The 24,022-nt window shown below is 39.6% G+C and overlaps 1 protein-coding gene across 3 annotated transcripts in view; it reads left to right on the top strand.

Moving 5' to 3' along the window:
- Nucleotides 1-11,846, top strand: part of CNTLN (centlein) — a 197,690-nt gene extending 185,844 nt beyond the window's left edge. For all 3 annotated transcript variants that reach the window (XM_061441239.1, XM_061441241.1, XM_061441240.1), the window contains 3 exons: nucleotides 1,076-1,261; nucleotides 2,656-2,733; nucleotides 11,684-11,846. In XM_061441239.1, coding sequence (XP_061297223.1) covers nucleotides 1,076-1,261; nucleotides 2,656-2,733; nucleotides 11,684-11,785 — 366 coding nt within the window. In that variant the 3' untranslated portion in view covers nucleotides 11,786-11,846. The remainder of the gene's footprint in view (nucleotides 1-1,075; nucleotides 1,262-2,655; nucleotides 2,734-11,683) is intronic.
- The last annotated feature ends 12,176 nt before the right edge of the window (nucleotides 11,847-24,022 follow it).

Raw genomic sequence — 24,022 nt, forward strand, 5'->3', positions numbered from 1 at the left:
GTGTTTTCTTTGAAATTTATCAGGAAATGCTTTTTAATGACTGCATTTTGAATACACAAGGGGCTGTAGAGTACTTTACTCCAAACACCAATAAACAGGCTTCATCATTCTGCATTCCGTTTCTATGAGATGAAGGCATTCTGCAAAAAAGAACTTCCAGGACTTAATCAGCTACTGCTGAGAGATATTTCAATAAGATAAGCCACACAAATGACAATCGAAATACAACCTCATTCTCTCATTTTAAACTCAGCCAAGGTGTCTGTGTTGACAATCACAGTTCTGCTTGAGTCATGGACGTTGAATATGCTAGGAGGATCTTCTGACATTGACTTACGGCTCTTTTCTCTCAGCCTCTCTATCTGCCAAGAGGACCTTTGCAAAGAGACTGCCTGGCCTGGCTAGGCTTTCTGTGTGGGTCCACTGCATAGACAATATTCCATGAGAATACAACCCTTCCTATGCAAGCCTTGAATAACGATACAGTGGACTTGCTCCAAGGATATGCTGCTTATCAACAGTAAATAGCCACAACTGCCATGATCTAAGTTCTAGAAACTGTATCAGGAAGAACTGATAGCTAGGCCAGTTTTTAATTGCCCTGTCTGGGTGGGAACTGAAATTTCAGGTTTTGAGTAAAGAGGTACTGGTGTTCCTTCATGCAATGAAGTATGAGTAAGCTTTAAAAAGATCTCTGTTTGACCACAGTAAAGTCTCACACTTCTGTTGTTATTACAAGAACATTTCTGGTAGATGGGTCAAGAAAGGATTTTTGATTGATTCCGCGGAAGCAGCTTTGCCTTACTACTGATGGCATGATGAATATAGGTTTTTTGCTAAAGAAATAAAACCAAATCTACCTATATTTCAGAACATTTTCTGGTTTAATGTATTCACATTTTGCATTCTGTGTACCATGTTCTTTAATATTACAGCATGTATCCTATTAAACCAATAATGCAGAATTAAGGTAACTCCCATCTAAAGGAGCTTAGTCTAAATGCTACTATTTTTTCCATAATGTTTGCACTTTAAGAAAAATTGCAACAGAGTATTTTTTGCTTGCATCTTCTAGGCTCTAACCAGAGAGCTACAGCACAGCGTACAAGAGCTGAGAACAAAAATCAAACAGGCAAAAAAAATGGGAGAAGCGAGAGTGTGCAAAAAGGGTCTTTCCCAGGAGTCTGTTCAGTTGGCAGCATCTATTCTTAATGTTTCAACAACTGATCTTGAGGAGATATTAGAAGTAGGAGATGATGAGGTAAGTTATCTTAAGGACTTTTCAGTAAAAAGGGGGGAGATAAGATGCTGCTGCATGTTTCCATTCTTGAGGAAAAGGATTTCCAGGCATAGACTGGAATTTCATTGTGCAGCATTCAGGATGGGGAAAAAAAAAAAAAAACAAAACAAGCCCCAAAACAATTGGACCTAAATAAAAAAAAACAAACCCCAAAACAATTGGATCTAAATAAAGAGGTCAGGTTAGAGACTCATAAAGTGGCAAGACTTTTGGCATGCATAATAAAATATAAATATACTGTTTTGAGCATGTAGATATAGAGAGACGTTATTTGAAAGTCCTTAGTAGTTTCCTTTTTCTTGATTTGACAGGGTTATACATTTTAAATAGACTTCTGCATTAATGAAAACAAAATTAGAATGTGTCTTGTGCCAGACTGATTCCGTTGATGCTTGCTTTCTTGAGTTGTTATACCATTAAAGGTATTTCTAGTAGAGAAATGGTTTCATGGGGAATCCATTGCCTTTTTTGGTGATTCTATCATACACTTCACTATGAAATATTTGATAGTGTTTTCATCAAATCACCCTCTATTAAACAGATACAGGAATAGGATTTCTTATACAGATTTATTTAGGCCTGATCAAATAATACATGAAAAAGTCTGGACACTTACTTTAGTAAAAGTGTATAGAAGCTAACCATTATTGGGCTGTAACAGTACTCTAGTAATGACTCAGGTTTAGCCTTATTGGAGCTTTATATTAAAAATGTCACAAAAGAGAGTTTTCGTGTTGGTTAAATAAAGGTTCAGTGCATATGCATGTACTGATATGGATTACACTCATGAATATAAATAAAATGGACCAATTCTCGTCCTTTTTTTACATCTATAACATTTATACACCCCTGTAACATGATTCATTTTGCTGGAATTGTTCCATGCATACTTCGTTCTCAAAGTAATTTCTACATCCTGTACCTTTTGTTGTAGTCACTATTGTGAATATATGTGTAGAACACACAAACATAATTGCCTATAAATAGAGAACAGATTTTAACTAAAGGTGATGAATTTTCACTATACAAATTTTAGATACCTATTCCACTAAGGAACCTTTACACTGAACTCATAAAATTTACACATAGATCACACATGCACCTGATGCTCATGTGAAAAGAGCATGTCACGCATGTTTCTAGGGACATGTACAGGCAAGGATAGGTTTATAAATTTAACAGAGCCCTCATACTTGGTGGATATGCTTCAGATAACTAGTTTTGAAAGCATAGTTTCCATTTCCACATACTGGTCATTCAATGTATATCCAGTTACACATTTCTTTTATTTTTCACTGTTTTTTTCTCATGTGGTATCAAAATGTTGTGTCTGTGTTATCTTTTTCTATTTTTAGGAAACAGCAAAAACAAAAATGGAATTTGAAAAAGATAAAGAATGGCTGGAGTATATACATAACCTTCTTGAAGCACAGGTGCTAATTTATATCTTTCCTTAATGAATTATATCATTCTGCACTGAGTAGATAAGTGGTTTTAGGTTGTAATTAATCTGTTGCATTTGTAATTATGTTACCATTGATGGTCCCAAACTATACAGTGATGAGACAATGTAAAACCCTTGGTTTGTAGCATTTCATTTTTATTTCTCTTAAAATAAATGTCACTGGATAAAACTGAAGAGATGTTAACCAAGGATTTGCAATAGCTGTCTTAACAGCTGAAACCAGTGAAACAGTGCTGGAGAAGACCAGCACACATCTTGGCAAATGTGTTAATTGAATTATTGAAACAGTGTGTAACGCTTGCTAGAGTGAAAAGGATCCATTCTCATACCTCTTAGGAAAAAGAGATTTTTTTTATTATGTGCCTTTAAAGTTAGCAGTTGATATGGACACCTGAGGAGTTTGTGGGTTTCAGTGACCTTTTACTGTGGACTTGTTTCCAGTCAATTCATGTTTTCCTCATAGCCAGACAGCTGTTTATTATCGTGTCTTCTCGCATTCTCTACCATATTTTCTACTGAGACCTCGAGCAGCTTGTTAGTGGGAAGTAAATATTGATTTGGCATCCTGTCAATGCAGAAAGAATGAAAAAATTTCCACCAGAGGCCCCTCAAACATTTTCCTATCGACATTTTCTGGGCAGAGAGGAAAGCTGCATAGAGGATGACAAGGCTGAGACTAGCAGAAATCCCTGAGGGGTCCATTGAGACTGCTGCTGTGACCTGTGTGATACTTTTTCTTCTCTTTCAAGTCTTTTTTTTAATACACAGAGAGTCTGCTGGGATGCTCCCCTCTTGTAAGTGATCAAGGGCAGTTTATTGGCAGGTGAGAGCCCTGCTTTCCTAGCCATAGTCAGCTTTTGTTTGGGCATCACTGACAACACACACTGACTCTTGAAAATTTTCCATTATATTTTAGTTGTCTCCTTTATTAAGATGATCGGTATCTGATGTCTGAAAAGAAATAAAATTTGATTTACAAATCCAGTGTTCCTACTGCATATTCACTAGCATGGGTCCATTAGCAATGTAGTTCATTTCAGTTAGAATTTGAATGATTGAAAATATTTTGAAAGCCATTTCAAGGGAACACTCAGATCCAGATTTATCTATTTTGTCATTCATTGCTTCCATGTTTACATTGTGTCCTATGACCAGATTTTTAAAAAATCCCAGTTTTTTCTTCTTTCATTTACCATTAAGATTCCTTAATTGCTGCAGTGGAGGAGATGGAACTATCAGTTTGCTTTTATTGGCTTTGTCAAAAATACTGGCATTTTAATTTAACCTGGTAATGTTACATGGAACTCAGCAGTAAAAGCACAAGTATTTCTATTCACTAAATTGCCTTAATTTCAAGGCTTTTTTAAAAAATCTATAAATTTCAAGATTCTGTCCATTCTGTGGACTCCAAAATAGCAATCAGATTCATGGAATACCAACAAAAATTCTTATTCTATTTTTTGTTATCATTCTTTGGTAAATTGTTAAAAAATCCTAAGCAGAATTTTGTTACTTCTCTTTGATATAGACAGACAGGAAAATGGAAGGCACAGAGAAAGTGGGGGTTGTAATGTATTTAACCATGTATGTAACCAACTATATTAGGATTATAAATATTAGCTAAGGATTGAGGAGCTTTTTGCTCTTAGGAGTATAAGTTTATGTACAAGGTAATAGTGGCTCTCAGTGATTTTTGCTCCATCATGTGGGATTCCTCAGAAGGAGCTCTGAGGCTACAAGTAATTCTTCGGAAGCTGACCATCTTTAGAATTGCAAGGAGATTGGTGCTTTTGGGGAGCAGTAAGCTCTGCTTTTCATTTCCATCCACACTAAGTCACATGGATGGAAATTGCTAAGATTTCTTGGCCTCTATTTGTGAGAAGCTCACAGAACTCTGTAGCCTTTAAAATGCTTAATTCCTATCTTACAGGGGTTGATTGTGGTTTCCTTTAGTAGACGATCTATTAATGATCAGAAAACTAAAGTTTGTGGTGAAATGAAAGCTTTCCATCAGGACTTTGATTGTAACAGATGGCTCACACAGTGTTACAGGTTGGCAAACTGTGTACCTATTTGCATCTTGAACAAAGATGCAGTCTTGCCCTTTTCTGTTATTCTGAGAAAATGTTCAGTGGAAAATTGCATCAGATCACTTAATATTGCAGTTTGATATAGTGTCTTTTTGTGCCATTGAGCTGGGACTTTCGAACATAATTGCCCAGCAGTATTGATTTAATTGCCTAGGTTTATTTGTGGACTCCTAATTATTGACTGGAGGTAAATTTAATGGAGAAACCTTTATGAACACTGAGAAACTGCTGCTGTTGCTGTTATACATAATGAACTGCATCATATCCCTTTAGATCATTCTTCAAGCTAATTTTATTCTGCTGTGACAGTATGATAACGTTTAAAATGTCATAGACATTTTATTTTCATTACTGACATAAGCCATTTTACTGCTACATTAGAATTTTGAGGGGGACTGAGGGAAGCACTAGTTGCTTTTTACTGTCATTTTATAGATTACCCTAAAGTGTAATGCTAAAGGGTAGCACACCTCATCCACACTTTTTTTTCCCCCATACTCTTATGACCTGAAAAAATCTAATTTCTGTCAGCTTTACAAGTATGTTAAATTTCAGTGATAAATACTTTTTGCATTCCTGAGTGGTCACAGACACTAGTCAGCCAGAGTATGTGTCCTTATTTCATCACTACTGTAGAAACACTTGGAGAAACTACACCACTGCTAAGAAGATTGTAATGTGGTAGAGACATATCTGCATCAGCATGTTATTTAAATAAGAATCATAAAATCAAGAAGTAATGTTCTGAATTCTACAGAGCTGCTAAAAATCACTTAGGATCTAAACCGATATCTTTAATTGCTAGCAAGTGTTTCTCAAGTTCAGTTTTTGTATTTGTACATTAGCACCCAATAACTAGAGTGTTCTCACTGAAGTATAGAAATGAAACATCTTAGTAACTGACAATAGGATAAACGGTGAGAGGTTCTCTTGCTTATGCAGAACCTGTATGTGGAAAGGCTTCACAGGAGCGCAAGCAGAGACCTGCAGATGGGTATCAGTCATGTGCAGAGACATCAGACTGATTATGTGTTAGTGATTGAGCATGGAAGAGGGAAGCTGGGAGACATAACCAACCCATTATAGAATCATAGAATAGTTAGGGTTGGAAAGGACCTGAAGATCATCCAGTTCCAACCCCCCTGCCATGGGCAGGGACACCTCACACTAAACCACTCCACCCAAGGCTCTGTCCAACCTGGCCTTCAACACCGCCAGGGATGGAGCATTCACAACCTCCCTGGGCAACCCATTCCAGTGCCTCACCACCCTCACAGGAAAGAATTTCCTCCTTATATCCAATCTAAACTTCCCCTGTTTAAGTTTTAACCCGTTACCCCTTGTCCTGTCACTACAGTCCCTCATGAAGAATCCCTCCCCAGCATCCTTATAGGCTCCCTTCAGATACTGGAAGGCTGCTATGAGGTCTCCACGCAGCCTTCTCTTCTCCAGGCTGAACAGCCCCAACTTTCTCAGCCTGTCTTCATACGGGAGGTGCTCCAGTCCCCTGATCATCCTCATGGCCCTTCTCTGGACTTGTTCCAACAGTTCCATGTCCTTTTTATGTTGAGGACACCAGAACTGCACACAATACTCCAGGTGAGGTCTCACAAGAGCAGAGTAGAGGGGCGGGATCACCTCCTTCGACCTGCTGGTCACGCTTCTTTTGATGTAGCCCAGGATACAGTTGGCTTTCTGGGCTGCAAGTGCACAGTGAAGCCGGCCCATGTTCATTTTCTCATCAACCAACACCCCCAAGTCCTTCTCTGCAGGGCTGCTCTGAATCTCTCCTCTGCCCAACCTGTAGCTGCACCTGGGATTGCTCCGACCCAGGTGTAGGACCTTGCACTTGGCATGGTTAAACTTCATGAGGTTGGCATCAACCCACCCCACAAGTGTGTCAGGGTCCCTGTGGATGGCATTCCTTCCCTCCAGCGTATCAACCAAACCACACAGCTTGGTGTCATCAGCAAACTTGCTGAGGGCGCACTCAATCCCACTGTCCATGTCAGCAACAAAGATGTTGAACAAGACCGGTCCCAACACCGATCCCTGAGGGACACCACTCGTTACTGGTCTCCAGCCAGACACTGAGCCATTGACCACAGCTGTTTGCATGCGGCCATCCAGCCAGTTCTTTATCCACCCTGTGCTCCATCCATCAAATTGATGTCTCTCCAATTTAGAGACAAGGACGTCACGTGGGACAGTGTCAAACGCTCTGCACAAGTCTAGATAGATGACATCAACTGCTCTAACCCTGTCCATCAGTTCTGTAGCCCCATCATAAGAAGCTGTTGAGTTTTTAGTAGTTTGTGGTATTTGGGATAGGAGCGAACAAGTATGGTTATCTCAATATATGTGTGTGTTTACAGCTTGCATGACAAGTAGTGACGCTTCTTACCTACTTTCTCCCTTACAACTGGGTGTGTATGTCATATTATTTGAACCTGGCACACAGCATAGTAGCACTCTCTTTTTTATAATCATTAAAAGAAAAAAAAAGCCAAAACCCAGCAACCTTCTCTAGGTTTCTCCCATGGTAGGAAACATACAAAGCTAAACCAAGGGAAAGACTTCTTTTACGTAACTCCTGCAGTCTGTTAATAATTTTGTATGTGAGTACAGCGTGTTAAACCCAATCCAGGTTGCTGCCTGAAGTCTCCGAGAACTACTTCTAAATAAAATACAAATCAACTGCCTAACTCTTCCAAGCATTGAACCCAGTGACAGTATTGATTAGCATGTCCCTTATAGACGTACAGCAGCACTTGCCTTCCCTCCCTCCTCAGGTACTCCTTGGGATATCACATCTCACATAAACAAAGCTGCCTAATAAACTCTTTCCTCTCATGACCTCATTATGAATCTACAAATCATATTCCAATAGTGAAAACTTCCAGAAAAACTCCCTCCCCTCTATTCTATGGGCGCTCTGTAGGTATGTGTATAATCCATCTCTGGAACAGTGTTTGTAATGGTATATTCAGCCTTCGTTAGCAGGGATTTTCCCCAACCCACTTTTAGGATTTGCACTGGCTTCTAAATATACATTTCCTCTGGTATCATCTGGGAATGGGCACTAACAACTGTGGTTTTTTCTTCAAATTTCCTGGGTGGGAACACACTTGCTTTGCTTTCATTAGTCTCACTCCAGCCTGTTTGTTTGTCTTCTCCTTTTTGAACACATCTCTCTGCTTATTGCTGTCCTCTGCTCACACCCACATGTATGTATTCATCCGTGTACAAACACACATGCACACACTGGCCACTGCCACCATACCCAGGGGGTTTGAGTTACCTGCAGCTTAACATTGACATCAGACCATGATTTTCTTGTCATTACAAGAATAAGAGGTCAGTCCCATGCATTTACAATCCATTATAGTATAAATCTATCTTATATCTCATGCACACAAACAGAACAATATCACTTGTCCTGGACTGAAAACAAGGAGAGATTGGCTTGATTACTGAGGATAAGAATACAGACAGGCACATACAAATTAATGTGTATGCAGCCATCACAAAGCAGAATGCACAAAGAACAACAGTGAAAAGTGAAATGAAGTATTTCTGTTGTTGTGGTTTTTTTTTTTTTAACTTTGACTTTTGATTTATATTGAAGTTAGGAGGTTTTGGTCATTATGATCTGAGTTTCCTTAGATTTATTTCATGTTATTCTTTGTGCCTTAATTCAATTTGAGGCTGTTCTGCAGTGTTTTGATCATTTTGTTGGGCAAATGTGTTACACTGATGAGCCATATGAGGAGGTTTAAACAGGTGTAACCACTAATTTGTGTATTCCAGAAATTGAATACTTTTATTTTTATGTTAACACATTTTAGAATTTGTGAAGCAGAGTCAAAGTAATGCTGTACACTGCAAATGGAGATGCTATGTCTCATTAGAATAACATTGCCTTGCATTCATTGTGATTCTTTTCACTGGCATATCAGTGTATACTTATGCCCTGGTGTTGAGTGAGTCTCAGTTGTGTAAGGGTGATGAACAGTAGTAGTTTATTTTTTACAGAAGGGATCTCTGAAAGAAATATTCTCAGGGTGAGAATAAATAAGTGAGAGAAATGGATTCAGCATTCATGATTCTTTAGGATCACATTACCTTACAGTTGCCATACACCAAGATATCTGTCTGATAAGAAATATGCCATTTCATTCATATGTCTTTCTAGTATCAAAGAAGAGATCTGCAATTCTGTTAAAGAAATAAATAAAAATCTTTAAATCCATATGTAATTTGCACTCTCAGATACTCTGACTTTAACCAAATCGATTAAATACTACTTTTCTTAAAGCCTCCCATAATACAGTGATTTAGGATCACTATCACTGTTAATGCTTAGTGTTCAGATAAATTGATTGTGGCACAGATAAATAGAAAACATTTGGAGGAAGTATCATTCTGTATTAAAATATATAATTGTCAGTGGTATAAACAAGCTTTTGCTCCTTAGGTGTGCACTTAGCACTCACTGAACTCCCAAAGCCTTCCCCAAGCATATGGCAGGTTTGGAAGCTGGGATGAATACTTTGGAGTAGAGACATCTTCAACAGTTATGAAGTTCTGGGGAGAAATGTAGAGGAAAGCTTCCCAGGATAGTTACAGAGCCATCATTAAAAGTAAATCTGACAGACTTCTATTAAAGATGAAGACTGTAGAGATCATCCAGTTCTGGGTGTCTGTATGGAAAGAAAAAAGGATAAAAACATACAGCACTTTCTCTGAAAACAACAAATGTTGAAAGAATGACGTTATGTTCAACTTTCAAATGCTCTTTCTTAAAATGAATGATTTAAATGGAAAGAGTTCTTGAAAGATCACTTTGCTATGACTTGGAAGCCACAGAGAGAGTAGTGAGCAGCAAGTAAAATGTAGTTAGAATGATACAAGCCAGAGACATCAATAAGAAACCATTTATCTCAGGCACAACATTAAGGAAGTGAAATGTTTTAGAAATGAATGTAGTCAAGCTAGGCAAGAAGAATTAGAGGCTTTGAGATAATGGTATAGTGTTCTCGTAAAAAACATATTTAGCCAAGGAAAGAGAGCAATTAGAGCGAACAGGATGCTGGATCCAGTGTTTTTAAAGCACAGTAGCAAATAAGTGTCACAAAATTTCACATAAGATTATGTCATATATTACTCTGAATAGATTTGTGCTCACTGAATTGGATCCCTCTATTCCCCCAGAAGTCACCACCATAGTGTATAGAAGAAAGCTGACAGGTGTAGATGACTACTAGAAAATTATCATTGACAGAAGTTATTTATGAGATGGAGACATGTCTGGCAGCAAGTACCAGCCCTTCAAAACCTCCTTTTCTGAAGAAAAATGAAATAATGCCTTTATCATCCTTTTTTCTGTAGCTGCAAAGTGACTGTTGAGCAACATGTAGGATTGCCGTTACAGTCACTTCCTGACAGATGCTTGCTATTAATAAATTTTCCTAGCTACCATTTTAGATTCTTTTTTCCTGGCTTGTTAGTAATTATTAAAATCAATGTATAGATTCATACCTTTGTATCAATTCAGACATTACGCTAGCATTTGTGCTTGATGAACTTGTAGCCTGTGGTTTTTTGTTTGTTGTAGATATTTTTTAATATATATATCTAGGAAACAGGCAGTACTCTATCTGGTATAGTAAAAAGTTTTCTTTTAAAGATGGAATAGAGAAGTGAAAACAAAATAAAATCAGAGCAGCCATACTCAAGTATGGAACCAGTGAGTGGTTCTAGATGCAAAAATACTGCCTTGAACTACAGTTGTGAAAAGCAGAGGAAGCTAGTGTTTGACCTGCTCAACCTAATACTATGCTTAACCTAGCTTATTTATCATGGCCTTGTTAAGGTAAATTCTTTCTTCTTCTGATTATTTTTGTGGGTGACTGACCCCTTGGTCACCACTGGTCTCACTAAGAGGTCAGGAAAGCTGGCAGCACTATAAAGCTACTGAGATTCTCTAAGGGTGAACAAAATCTGTTCTGTTCTCTGTCATAGCACTGCCCACTCTCGGGTGGAGCTGCAGTGACTAGTGTTTTGTACTACCTTCAAAAGTACTTGCCAGCATGCAGTGCACTGATGCACCAAGACTGTGAAAGAAAATCACTTTAAGCATTAAAGCAATGACACTGAAAAATACACCAAATCTCTTTCTTTGAAAACATTGATTGTGAAAATACATTTTTATGTTGGAGAAGGTGTAAAAGAGATTTTCACTTTTCTTTGTAAATATATAAATACAGTATTTTGGTATCATGTTTTAGAGGAGCAGTTGTTTGTGTCATATCTCAGTCAATGCAATTGGAGTTTCTGGAGTTTGGGGTTTTGTTTTGTGTTGTGTATTTTTATTTACAATTTTAAACATGTGAGTTTTAAGGATTTGCCACAGCACTGGGAGCTGTATTAGTAGTTCTGTCTCATCCTCCTGAGAATACTAAACATACATACACTACCATTTCTGCATGCCCTAGAGATGGCTGTAACCTTTTATTGATCAGCTGATTGAAGATGAATGACAGAGATGCCGGTACTGCAGTTTACATCATTAACATGGCCAGTAAAGCATGAATTGTTCAATAAGGTGTTTATCTTTTTTCATTTTACTCCATTCTTTTATCATTTTTATGATAGAGAGCAAATTTTCAGACTCTAAACATGCAGGTGAACTTTAAAGATCAGATATGTGCATGTGCGGTAGTTGTCAGAAGTGAGTAAAATCTAAAGGTTTAAAGATATTTAGTGTTTTTCACATGAAGACAATAAAATTCAATGATCATTTTTCTTACTATGTTTCTTTTTCAGTTTCCTTTTGCCTCCTACTTAATGGATGCCATACTGCAAAAATTAAATGAGAAGAAGAAACTCTTAGAAGAGTACAGTTCTCTCATGAAACATACTGTATAATATTGCTAAGACTTATCTTTGCAAAGTGTGACTAAAATGTGTGCTATTTCCTTGTCTTTCCTCTTCAATATGCATGTTCAATAGATAAGTAGAAACTGTGAACTAATTAATTGTTGAACCAGAAGAATTAATTACATTCCTATTTAGAAAGGAGTATGGTGTTTGACTCCTGAAAAGAAAAATTGCTGCAAATCAACACAAAGTAAAAAAAAAAAAAAAAATTTCCTTTAAATACATTAGCAGTGAACAGCAGTGGAGACTTTGTAGAGAAAGGATGTTTGTGATACAACTAATACACATCTGTACAACTCATTAAGTACAAAAAGCAGCTAACTCCTGGTTGTACTAGTCAGAACAGTATAAGTAGGATCTGCAGAGGAAGTGGGAATACCACTGGGATTTTGAATACCTAATTTCTTTTAGCTTCTTTGTAAATCTAGCTTTATGATATATGCTACATAAAATATGTTTTCTATACATTGGAAAAAAATGAGAAAATTAATTATTGCAGGAAAAAAGTATTCAATGCAGAGTAAATCTCCTGGGAAAACTGTATTTTCTTCTAATTTGGAGTGTGTTGTGTAGAATGTATGTAATTGCATTTTAAAAATTCAATACAATAAATATACTTCTACTGTGAGGTTTTTTTCACTGGTAGTCCCAGTACTTTCTCAGGTACCACCAAGCTGCGAGCTCTCTTTTTCCATGGGAAAACGTACAGAGTTTTGGTCAGACGATTCCACCAAGATTTCTCTGGCAATATCAACAAATAATTGCTGCTTTTTCACATAGAATCATAGAATAGTTAGGGTTGGAAAGGACCTGAAGATCATCCAGTTCCAACCCCCCTGCCATGGGCAGGGACATCTCACACTAAACAATCCCACCCAAGGCTTCGTCCAACCTGGCCTTCAACACCACCAGGGATGGAGCATTCACAACCTCCCTGGGCAACCAATTCCACTGCCTCACCACCCTAACAGGAAAGAATTTCCTTCTTATATCCAATCTAAACTTCCCCTGTTTAAGTTTTAACCCGTTATTCCTTGTCCTGTCACTACAGTCCCTAATGAAGAGTCCTTCCCCAGCATCCCTATAGGCCCCCTTCAGATACTGGAAGGCTGCTATGAGGTCTCCACACAGCCTTCTCTTCTCCAGGCTGAACAGCCCCAACTTTCTCAGCCTATCTTCATATGGGAGGTGCTCCAGAGATCTTTGATCTTAAGAGTTTGTATTCCTCTGGACCAATCCACCTGAAATAAATGGAAGGCCCAGATTTCTGAATTCATGTGGTAGTAACACTTATATACAATCTTTATCTATGGCTATTAAGTTGCTTTGCAGCAGGTGTCATTATCGTTATTCATGTTGGTTGGAGAATCAGAAGAAAGATCTTTTTGGTCTAAGGTCACTCGCACTCACAGTGTGAGACAATTTCCCAGGCTAGTACCTTTTTCTCTTAACTTAAACACCTTGCTGTACTGTCTTTGCAAGTTTCTGTATCTCCTGGGTACCTGGGTGTGGAGAGAACTCTGTTTTGGACCAAGAGTAAGCAAGAGTGGTGAATGCTGTAGAACCAAGTTGTTATCTACTTCATCTGAAGAGAGAGAGCAAAAGAAAATCCTTTAACCCAGGTGGAGCCAGAATTATCACCATGTTTTCAAGGAACGGAAAATACAACAAGTGTTATTTATTTGCAGCTGTTTGTGCATCATGGTGCAAGAGACAAAAAAATGCTCTACAAAGGAAATTAACTCTCCATAAAGCTCTGTGCCCTAGGCCTTAAGGGTAGGATTCATCTTCTCCTTTTGAAAATTATTAGGGTAAGTCTGGTAAGTTTACATGGTGAAAACATTATATTTGGACTCTACCAAAACAAGTTCTGCAGGATATAACTCAGTACAGATATACCACTTTCCCTTCCTGTAAGTCTTCTGCAATTGTCTTGCCACTTCTTTGATGAGACTTAACTCACTTGCTAATGAGTGAGCTTGCAGAGCTGCCATCAGCACTCATGCTTCATGGAAGAGGCAGATGATAACGCATTCTTGGAAAGTGAGCAACTCACTGATGCCAGCACCATAGTGCCTTGGTCAAGTGAGCAACAAGCCAGCTATGCGGGCACTATGCATACCCTTCCAATGAAGATAAAATTTCCTCACTCTGTCCAGCAAAAAGCCTCTAGAAAAAATCTCTTAAAGGGCTTTTGACCTATCTATCTTGTCACAAACAAGCAACTATCTGGCAACAAAGAGCTTTGTGTAGGGAAATTTCCATCAAAGTTATTTATTGGCAATTAACAACCTTTTAGTTACTGATTGTGGTATTGAAAGAGCAGTAAACAAGTGCTTAGGGCAGTCCCAGACCTGGTCCCACACAGGGCTCTCCTCCACCACCAACGCCTGCCAGCTGTGCCTGGATGTTCTGTCCCTTCCACCTGCATCTTAACCTGGAAGTGTTACCACTAAACAAACTTTTAAGAAAAGTCTTACATTCATACTGAAGAAGCACATGGTTAAGTGCTTGATATATAAATTGGAAACAAAATGACAAAATGCTTTGCAGTTTCTGCATTATTTTAGCCACCTGAAGCCTGCATGGCATCCCATTCCCAACCACTGCTTCAGGGTTATGAGTGGGGCGGCAGTCTTTGGCCTGCTCTAGCAAGCAGTCCTCGGACAGCTACTCTGGAGACCTGGCTGCTTCATTTGGTCATAGGTCTTCATGCTTGCTAATCCAGTAGCAGAGTGAAATCAGTTCTCAAAATAAATGATGACTGCTATAGTGTCTCTTCTTCAGCTTCTGCATGTAGAATTCCAAAATACAGTCTGTTTCTACCATTCCTGCCATTCTGCTCTGAGAAGGTGATGCACACAAGCCTTGTGAGCTATCAGAAGTGCAAAATGAATGGTTGCCAGTTCTGTTTCCTCAGTACCTCAAGCAGCCTGTTTCTGGCTGATGCTTTAACGCAGACGTGTGGTGAGAGGGAGAAGAAATCTCTGAGTATATTTTATTTGCTACTCTAACTTGTTCTATCTGATGCAGAGAGAATTAAATTTGTTTAGTAAGAAATATTTTTTAAAACCCTAATCCCAGCATCAATATCTGGTTCCTCTCTGGAATATAAAACCAAAACATACTGAAAACAGACTGAGAGATTTCTCCCCTTGGATTCTGGTGTATTTGGTGCTTCTTCCACAGTATTTAACACTTTCTTGGGTCAGTGGTGAGTCCTTTATCTTACAAATCAGCTTCCAGCTTCCAAGAGCACCAAGCTGGGGGAGCAAGGCTCAGATTATAATTGAGATTTAACTCAACCTAGAGCCTGGGAGCTCTCAGTCACCCTCAACATGATTCAGGCGCTCCTTCCTGTGGGAAAGACAGGGCATGGGCATTGGTGAGCTGGCTCAAGCTCTGGCCTTTAACCTCCAACACCTGCCTACGGACAGTGCTGCAGCACCCACTGCAGCAACATGTAGGTTGCAATAGCAAACCAGTATAGGTAGCCATCATGACCTAATCTTAAAGAGCATGAGACGCCAGTCATCTTCTACTTAGGAAATTCAGTAGTAAGTAACCTTATTGTTCTTTTTACATTGTACCAACCAGGTTATTCTGAATTGCCAAAGAAAATGTTTCCAGAGAAAAAAATACATGCATTGTCAGGTACCAGTTTATTCTTATCAAAGCCTTTGGAGTGACCAGGCCAGGATGGGAGGAAAGGGATTAAAACTTGATATAAAATCAATCTCTGTACTTGAATGCCACATTACTCCTAAAATTATCAGGCCTACCCTGGCAAAGATTTTCTTCCCTCTTACATTTTAAATGGTGGAAAGTAAAATTTCACTCATTTCAGAAAGACAAATATTTTCATAGAGATTTTCTGAGGGTGAATATGGAACCTAAGTATTCTGATAACAAAAGTTGAGGGGGGGTGGAAGCAGGAACCCAAAACCATAAATTGGATTTTATGCTGAAGAGAAAGAAATAAAAGAACTGTAACTACTTCACAGGTGCTCCTGAAATTATAGCACTGCTAGTCTTTCTGCAGCTTTGCTGGAAAGGTTGCCAAATATCTGTGAGGATGTTTCTTAATCTTTTAAAGGTATTTATTTCCATGCAACTTTTCTCATTTGATATGAACAAATGAGAACACAAGTAGCAGCCAGCATTTTCCAGTGCGGTGGCAGGGGGAAAATCGAGTTTGAGATATTTTTGTAAGAATAGAAAAGGCTGACATTCCAAAGAAAACAAATTTTTACCTTTCTCTCTCATAAATATTGAATCCTGTCTCCACAATGAACATACTTTTTACTGCTTATTTAATCTTTACTCCACCAGCAAAAGAGGAGACGGCTTTCGAAACAATCTTTATATTGTAAAAGAATTAAAAGTACTTATCCTCATTATGTTTTATGAATATTTTAAAAATCCCTTTTGACTGTAACCAGGCTCAGATTACACACTCACATAAAAAATTTGGCAAAGTAATTCTGTCTGGGGAGAAACATCAGCTCCACACTTTCAATATGATATTGTCAACAAAGCTAAACAGAAAATACATTAAAGGCAGTGCTGTTTTGAACTAACTATATGTACCAACATCTAGAAAATCCATTTAGTGTGTTTTACTTTAAGGCAGTAATTGTATGTCCTAGTGCTTCCTGACATGTCCTCTAGATGGCAAACGTTTACAAAAAATGGGTTAATTGCTGGCAGCAATAGCTGGTATCTCCACATGTGAATTATGTTGCCTATTTACAGCCATCATGTATTGTGTCACAAAAGTGAGTCCCTAAAATATAACAACTCGTGTGTGTGTGTGTGTGTGTGTGTGTGTGTGTGTGTGTGTGTATACACACATATGTGTGTATGTACACACAGAGATGCATATGTATGTATGCACATATAAATATGAAAGCTTCAGAGTTGTGCAGGCCTTCAAAGTTTAAATGTTCTAACCCTTTCAAAAAATCTTTATTACATATTCTAAAATGTCAAAATTAAAGTCACAGCATCTGTCATTTGTAACTTCTCACACAATGTTTCTGTAGTGCCATCTGTTTAACCTGCACAAATCCTAATTTACCTTGATAGGAATCAAAGACACAAAGACACAAATCTTCTTCCAAAACATAGATCTTTTATTATAAAAAATACATTATCACCTTATTACATATTACATTATTAGATCCATCTGCTGCTGTCCCAAGGATTCTCCATTGAGAAGGCACTGTGTGATTTTCCTCCTGGGCCTCAGACATGGAAAGTCCTCATTGTCTGAACAGTTCAGTTATCTTCTTGGGTGCAGTTTCTAAAGCTAGGTATTTTTTACATAAGTGAGGCTCTGGCTGGTAAGTGTAATCATATTATATAACCTAATGGTCACAATAAAGAGGAGTTCAGGGAGAAACTGAAAACATTTCAAAGTGTTCATTAGTTGTCAGGTAGTGTCTCACTGTATTCTTGGAAAAGAAGAAACCTTATACACTTATTACTTTTTCTCTGTAGTGGTTTGAAGTAAGATACATTACCTTCAGTGAATTAAATATTATTCAAGGTCTACAAGTCCTTGAACCCACTTCATTTACTTTCATGCTTTGCTCTGTTTCACTATGCACTATTCTTACATATAAAATAAGGCGTTTTCATTTGAGAATCCCATAGTATAATTATTTGAAATTTCTTGTGGTATAATCAGTGATTGAGAGAGCTGGTAACATTCCCTGACTTCTGCTATAATCACATATTTAGAAATCAATTGTGTTGCTAGCTGTGTTAAGTTTTTGTTGTTATCTTCAGGACAGCAGTCTATAGAGTGAGGAATGTCTGTATTTGAATTCTGGCTGTCGTTCCTTCAGCTAGGATAATCACCTTTTCTGTTTCACCTCTACAGTTGAATTGATATTTAGCTAAACTATGACCTGAAGATCAGAACAAGAAGAAAGGTTGTTAAGTTCAATAGCTGCGCCATTGTACACACTTTATGCATCACCATTGGATTGCTTCAGGAGATTAAAACTGGATATGAAAATAGTATGTGAAAGGAATATGTCTCCAAACAGATCCAGAGCCAGATAAGCAAAGGATCCAACCTGTCAAGGATATTGGCTCAATACCTTGAAATTTTTAGGTCAAGATAACAACCTTTCTGAAGTAAGTGGATTATTATTTGCAAGTTGCCCAGCTATATAGAAGTCCAGCTTTCTGTGAGTGCTGTTTTACAGCATGTTTAACTGGCTGGGGAAATTTAAGGCTCATGCCTTTGTGAAAGCATAAGCTTACGAGACTAACAGCCTATTCTGATATCTGTGTCAGATGCTATGGGGAAGAGGTTCAAGTGACTGCAACCTATTGCAGAGCAATAATTTGACATCTTCCTGAAACAGGGTAACTCCTTTGGTAACGGAATCACACACATCGTTATCTGTAATTCAACCAACCCTATACTTTGAAGGATGACAGTCAGATTTCCTTCCATGTTGGTTGTTTCTGAATAAAACAATTTGCAGCATTAAACACTGTAATTTGTATTTTAAAAGGTACTCAACCTGGGCTGAAGAACTGATGTGGTGGCAAATCCACTACAGCAGCCTTATGATCACAACACAGTATTTTGGTCTTTATGGTGATCAAACAAATCACTGCATGCAATCAAGACTATGAGTTAGACAGAACTTTAGCTGTAAACTCACAGGGGGTGGGGGTGGGGAGGAAGGGCATAAACAGAACACAAGCATTGTAATACATCTTTGCTACATCTTTACTCATTGCTCACTCTGCAGAAAAACTTAAAATTATGTGCCAAGTAATGGTATCACTACATGATTTTTATTCAAAAGGCAGTGCTATTTTCATATTCTGTTTGATCTTTGTCTAATTATACATGCAAGGTCACATTTACTCTCTTAGCTACAGCTCTGCACTAGAAACTCACGTTGAAGTGGTTACTTCAAGGGATTAGCCCTCATTCTGTAAGTATGGCTAAGGTTCTTTTTCTTCTTTTTGTGACCACACCTCAGAATAACTGTAGTCAACAGGAGTTCTACCTACAGCTTGTCGATGTGAAAATCAAGATTTACAAGTGTCAATTGTAAAGATGTCCTGGGTTCAGCAGTAGCAGTCATGTTTCTCCTCCTTGGTAGCTGGTGCAGTGCTGTGTTTTGACTTTCGGCCTGGGAACAGAGCTGATAACAATGATGTTTTGGTTTGGCCAAGGACTTTGTGAGGCTCATGCTCTGCCAGGGAGGAGGGGAAGCCGGGAGGAAGCAGAGACAGGACACCTGACCCAAACTGACCAAAGAGGTATTCCATACCACAGCACGTCATGCCCAGGAGGTAACTGGGAGTTAGCCGGAAGGGCTGGGACTGCGGGGTTGGAGGAGGTATCGGTCAGTGCTTGGTCAGGCTGGGGGAGTGAGTTATCGGTCAGCTAGTGCTGAGGTGTTGTATTCTCTTCCCTTGTTATTTCCTTTATCATTGTTATTATTGGTGGTAGCAGTAGTGATTTGTGTTATACCTTAGTTACTAAACTGTTCTTATCTCAACCCATGGGAGTTGCATTTTTTTCGATTCTCCTCTCCATCCCTCTGGGAGTAGGGGGAGGGAAAGAAGTGGGGGGGGAGTGAGTGAACGAGCTGTCTGGCTGGGTTTAAACCATGACAAAAGGCAATGATTTTTACTCTAAAAATACTGATTTTTCTCCATGGTGTTCCTTTTACAAATGTAAAAGGAAAAATAAGATTGACCTTATAGAAAAGCTAGGATGAGTGATTAGTTAAATGCTTATTTATGTAACTTATTATCTCTATTAAATTTAATTTAAGGTGTTCATTTAGTGAAGCTGCTGATTCTGCACTTGTTTTTCAAAATTAGACTTCTAACTTCTGAAGAAAAATCATAGAATCGAGTAAGCTGGAAAAGTCCTTTAAGATCAAGTCCAACTGCTACCCATCACTACCAAGTCCATCACTAAACCATGTTACTAAGGGCCTCATCTACACATTTTCCAAATGCTTCCAGGGATTGATTCCACCACTTCCCTGGGAAGCCTGTTCTAATGCCTGATTATGCTTTCAGTGGAGAAATTTTTCCTAATATCCAGCCTAAACCTCCCTGGCGCAGCTTGAGGCCATTTCCTCTTGTCTTTTTGCTTGTTACTTGCAAAAAAAGACCAGCTACCTCCTAACTCCATCCTCCTTTCAGGTAGTTCTGCACAGCGATAAGGTCCCACCTGAGCCTTCTCTTCTCCAGACTAAACACCTCCAGTTACCTCAGCTGTTCCTCATCAGACTTGTTCTTCAGACCCTTCACCAGGTTTGTTGCCCTCCTCTGGACCTGCTCCTGCACCTCAATGTCTCTCTTGTAGTTAGAAGCCCAGAACTGAACACAGAATTTGAGGTGCATCCTCACCAGTGCCCAGTACAGGGGGATGATCACTGCCCTGGCCCTGCTGGCCACACTATTGCTGATACAGGCCAGGATGCCATTGGCCTTCTTGGCTGCCTGGGCACAAGCCAGCTCATGTTCAGCTCTATCAATCAGCATCCCCAGGTCTTTTTCCACTGGGCAGCTTTCCAGCCACCCTTCCCCAGGCCTGGAGCACTTCATGAGGCTGCTGTGGCCCAAATGCAGGACCTGGCACTTTGCCTTGAACCTCATACCATTGGCCACAGCCTATTGATCCAGCCTGTCCAGATCCCTCTGCAGAGCCTTCCCGCTGTGCCCCACACCACTGCCCAGAACACTGTTGTGGGCCTTGAGAAACAAATCTCATGGCGACACAGCACCCCAGTGAGAACTGAGTCAGGCAATAGGACTCATTTCCAGAACAACCTTACAGACACTTGGGCCAAAAAGCATGGCATTGAGTGGGTATATCACATACCCTACCATGCACCAGCAGATCAACACTCCCAGCCAAATAGGTGTTATCCACAAATGTACTGAGGGTGTACTCAATCCTTTCATCCAGATCATCAATTAAGATATTAATCAGAACTGGCCCTAATACCAAGCCCCGAGGGACAGCATTAGTGACCAGTCACCAACTAGATGTGACCCATTTGCCACCACTCTTTGGGCTCTGCCATCCAGCCAGTTTTCAACCCAGTGATGAATTATCCTACCCAGGCCATGAGACCCCAGTTTCTCCAGGAGAGCACTGTGGGAGACGGTGTCAAAGGCTTTACTAAGGTCCAAACAGACAATGTCCACAGCCTTTCCATCATCAGCCGGGCAGGTCAGCTTATCATAGAAGGAGATCAGTTGGGTCAAGCAGGACCTGCCCTTCATGACCCCATGCTGACTGAGCCTGCTCCCTCCGTTGTCCTGCATGTGCTTTTATGGTCTCACATAGGATCATTTGCTCCATGACCTTCCCTGGCACTGGGGTCAGCCTGATAGGCCTGTAATTTTTGGAGTCCTCCTTCCTACGCTTTTTGTAGAGAGGTGTCACATTGGCCAACCTCCAGTCCTTTGGGACCTGTCCACTAGACCAGGACTGCTGACAGATGATGGAGAGTGGTTTGGTGAGCTCTTCTGCCAGTTCCTTCAACACTCCTGCTTGGAATCCATGCAGCCCCATAGACTTATGTACATCTAAGTGGAGCAGGAGGTCACTAACCATTTCCTTCTGGATTATGGGGACTTCAATCAGGTCCCCATCTCTGCCATCCAGCTCAGGGGACTGAGTATTCTGACAATGGCTGGTCTCACTGTTAAAGACTAAGGCAAAGGTGGCATTTAGTACCTCAGCCTTTTGCTTGTTCTTGGTTACTAGGTTTAATACATTCCCCTAATACAAGCAGTTTTCTTTTTTAATACATTAAAAATTAAAAGTGCTTGTACTAGCAGAACATCTTGCACATAACAAATTCACTGATTTGGGAGTGCATTGCTGTGTTCTCCGTACAGCCTACCTTGAACATTTGGCTCAAGATAAGAAATATTGTTGTCAATTTCTCTTATTGTCATACAGGTTTTCCCAGCCCTAAAAAGCAAGTGGGGCTACTAGCTGGCACAAGCAAGATGTATGCTACCCTGGGGACTCGTGACCTGTTTCAGACAGAACAGACCATCTTAACGATCTGACCCAAAGATACCACGAACTAGGGCTACACACCATTGACTTCCCTGGGCTCTGCCATATGCTTACTCCCAAAGCACAGCCTCCTCCAGCAGCTGGTCCCAGACATGGTGAGAAAGCTCTCACAGTGCATGCCAGAGAGCTTTGTGAGAGCACACAGGCTGAGTGACAGGCCTGTGATCATCAAGCAAAGCAAAGTGACAACTTAAGCTCAGTGTCAGCCCAGAAAAGCCAAGCAACACTAAAGCAAGCAGCTGGAGACAGGACTGAAGACGGGTACTCCAGCATAGCTCTGCCCAGGGCTGGTGCCTGAGCCTGAGGTCAGATGCGATCTTGAACCAAGGGGCTGGGAATGATGGGTGAAGCTTCCCAGAAGAACCTTAGAGCTGTGACAGCACTTTTCCTGCAGAGCAGATTTCACTTCCCACTTCAGCCCAAGAGGCTCCCTTGTGTTGGGCCTCTCATAGCTCTGCTTTAATTCCTAGCTCTTTCTTGGCTCCTGCTCTGGTCCTGATCTAGATTTCCAAGCCTTCATAGGTAGGATTACAAGGCTGTGAAGTTAAAGCTCATATGTCATTCATCTAGTTGTTGTCTTCATTTATTTTTTCAGAAGTAATGCATACTAAAGAATATCTGTGAAATGTGAGTCCGAACTACTAGTGCTCATGAAAAAAATTGAGTACATCAACACTGAATGAAGATCATCATCATTAAAGACAGCAAAATGAAATGCCATGGTCTCTTCCTCTGTCTGTCTGTTCAAATGGGAAAAACAGTAGTAATATTTTTTTAAAACATTCTGTCAACAAAATACTCTCTAGAGGAAGACATTAGTGGGACTTTCTATGGAAGGAAGTGGTAGCAGGGTAGGTTTTTAAGATAATATCTGAAGATTGAAAGATCTTTGTCCTCCAGGTAATACAGGCATCCCCTCCAAACAATGGATGAGCATGGAGCACATTGCAATTTATTTTAACTGCCACTAAGATAAACAGGATTCAAATGATCTTTCATTTTTTCTGAGATCACTGTGATCCTCTTCCTTTCCTACTTCTAGCATTTGAAATTAGTAATTGAATTAAAAATTGAATGTTTCTAAACCAGTTTAAAATATTAAGTAGGTGTATATTGTAACATGTACTGTAAACTTGAAGAGGTGAATCAGGAACTGAAGGATTAAAGCAGCAGAGACTGGGGGGGGGGGGTAGGTAAATAATCTTGTGTCTAACACTGGATGGCAGTGAAGTACACGCTATGAAGCCAAGTGGGATATAGGAAGTGGCTAAGTTCCATCACAAGGCTTCATTTTGCATGGAATTAACTGGATAAGGGGGTTTCCTGGTAATAACCTTCCACAAAAGAGCATCTGTATTTAAGGGGCTATGCAAAGAGGATCTGTAAGTCATCTGTGAGGTCTGATTCAGAATTAAACCTGGCACTATGACAGAAACTCAGCAGACACTTGGCGTACTGACAATTTAATAATTTAGATTGAGACTTCAAGGCAGAGTACAAACTCTACCCTGATACAATGCAGACTGACTCTCTGTCTGGTTTCATATGACCCTGGCTCACCTACTGACTGACATATGCAGTTTGTTGACAGTTAAATATATGCACTCTATTTAACAGGGAGATTTCAGTATTCATCCATATGAAGGGTTTGCAACAGTGCAACCCATATGAGGAGGAAAACTGAGCATGTACTGAATTCTAAGAACACTGGAAGTGCCCTGTATTAAACAGCCTGTTGACCTGATCCTTACTCTGTTGAGAGAAGAATGAAGAACAATGAAGCAATGCAAGCACCAGATGAGGGACAATGCCTTCTTTCTGCCTTCTTGCATCTGCATTTGCTCTGTATTCCACAGAAGAAAAGTCTCAAAACAATCCATTATGGGGTGATTTTGGAGAAGTTGTCTTGCCTATATTTTAAGTTTTGCATTTTCGTTACTCATAGAGCTGTCTGGATCTTGACATGTCTAGCAGAGCAATTAAAGGGCAGGAACCCCTCTGTTCTGATCGTGTCTTAAGACTTTGGCAAGTGACTTGTTTGCTATGACACAGAGGCTGTTTGCAGGAGGTGGTCTGATTCCTTCATATGACTTCTTTTTTTCCCCTCTAATTGTAATAGGCAGTATTTTCCT

The sequence above is a fragment of the Pezoporus flaviventris genome, unplaced genomic scaffold, assembly GCF_033815535.1.
Source record: "Pezoporus flaviventris isolate CSIRO_AGI_PZ_B2104156 unplaced genomic scaffold, CSIRO_AGI_Pfla_v1 ptg000212l, whole genome shotgun sequence".
NCBI classification, from domain to species: Eukaryota; Metazoa; Chordata; class Aves; order Psittaciformes; family Psittacidae; genus Pezoporus; species Pezoporus flaviventris.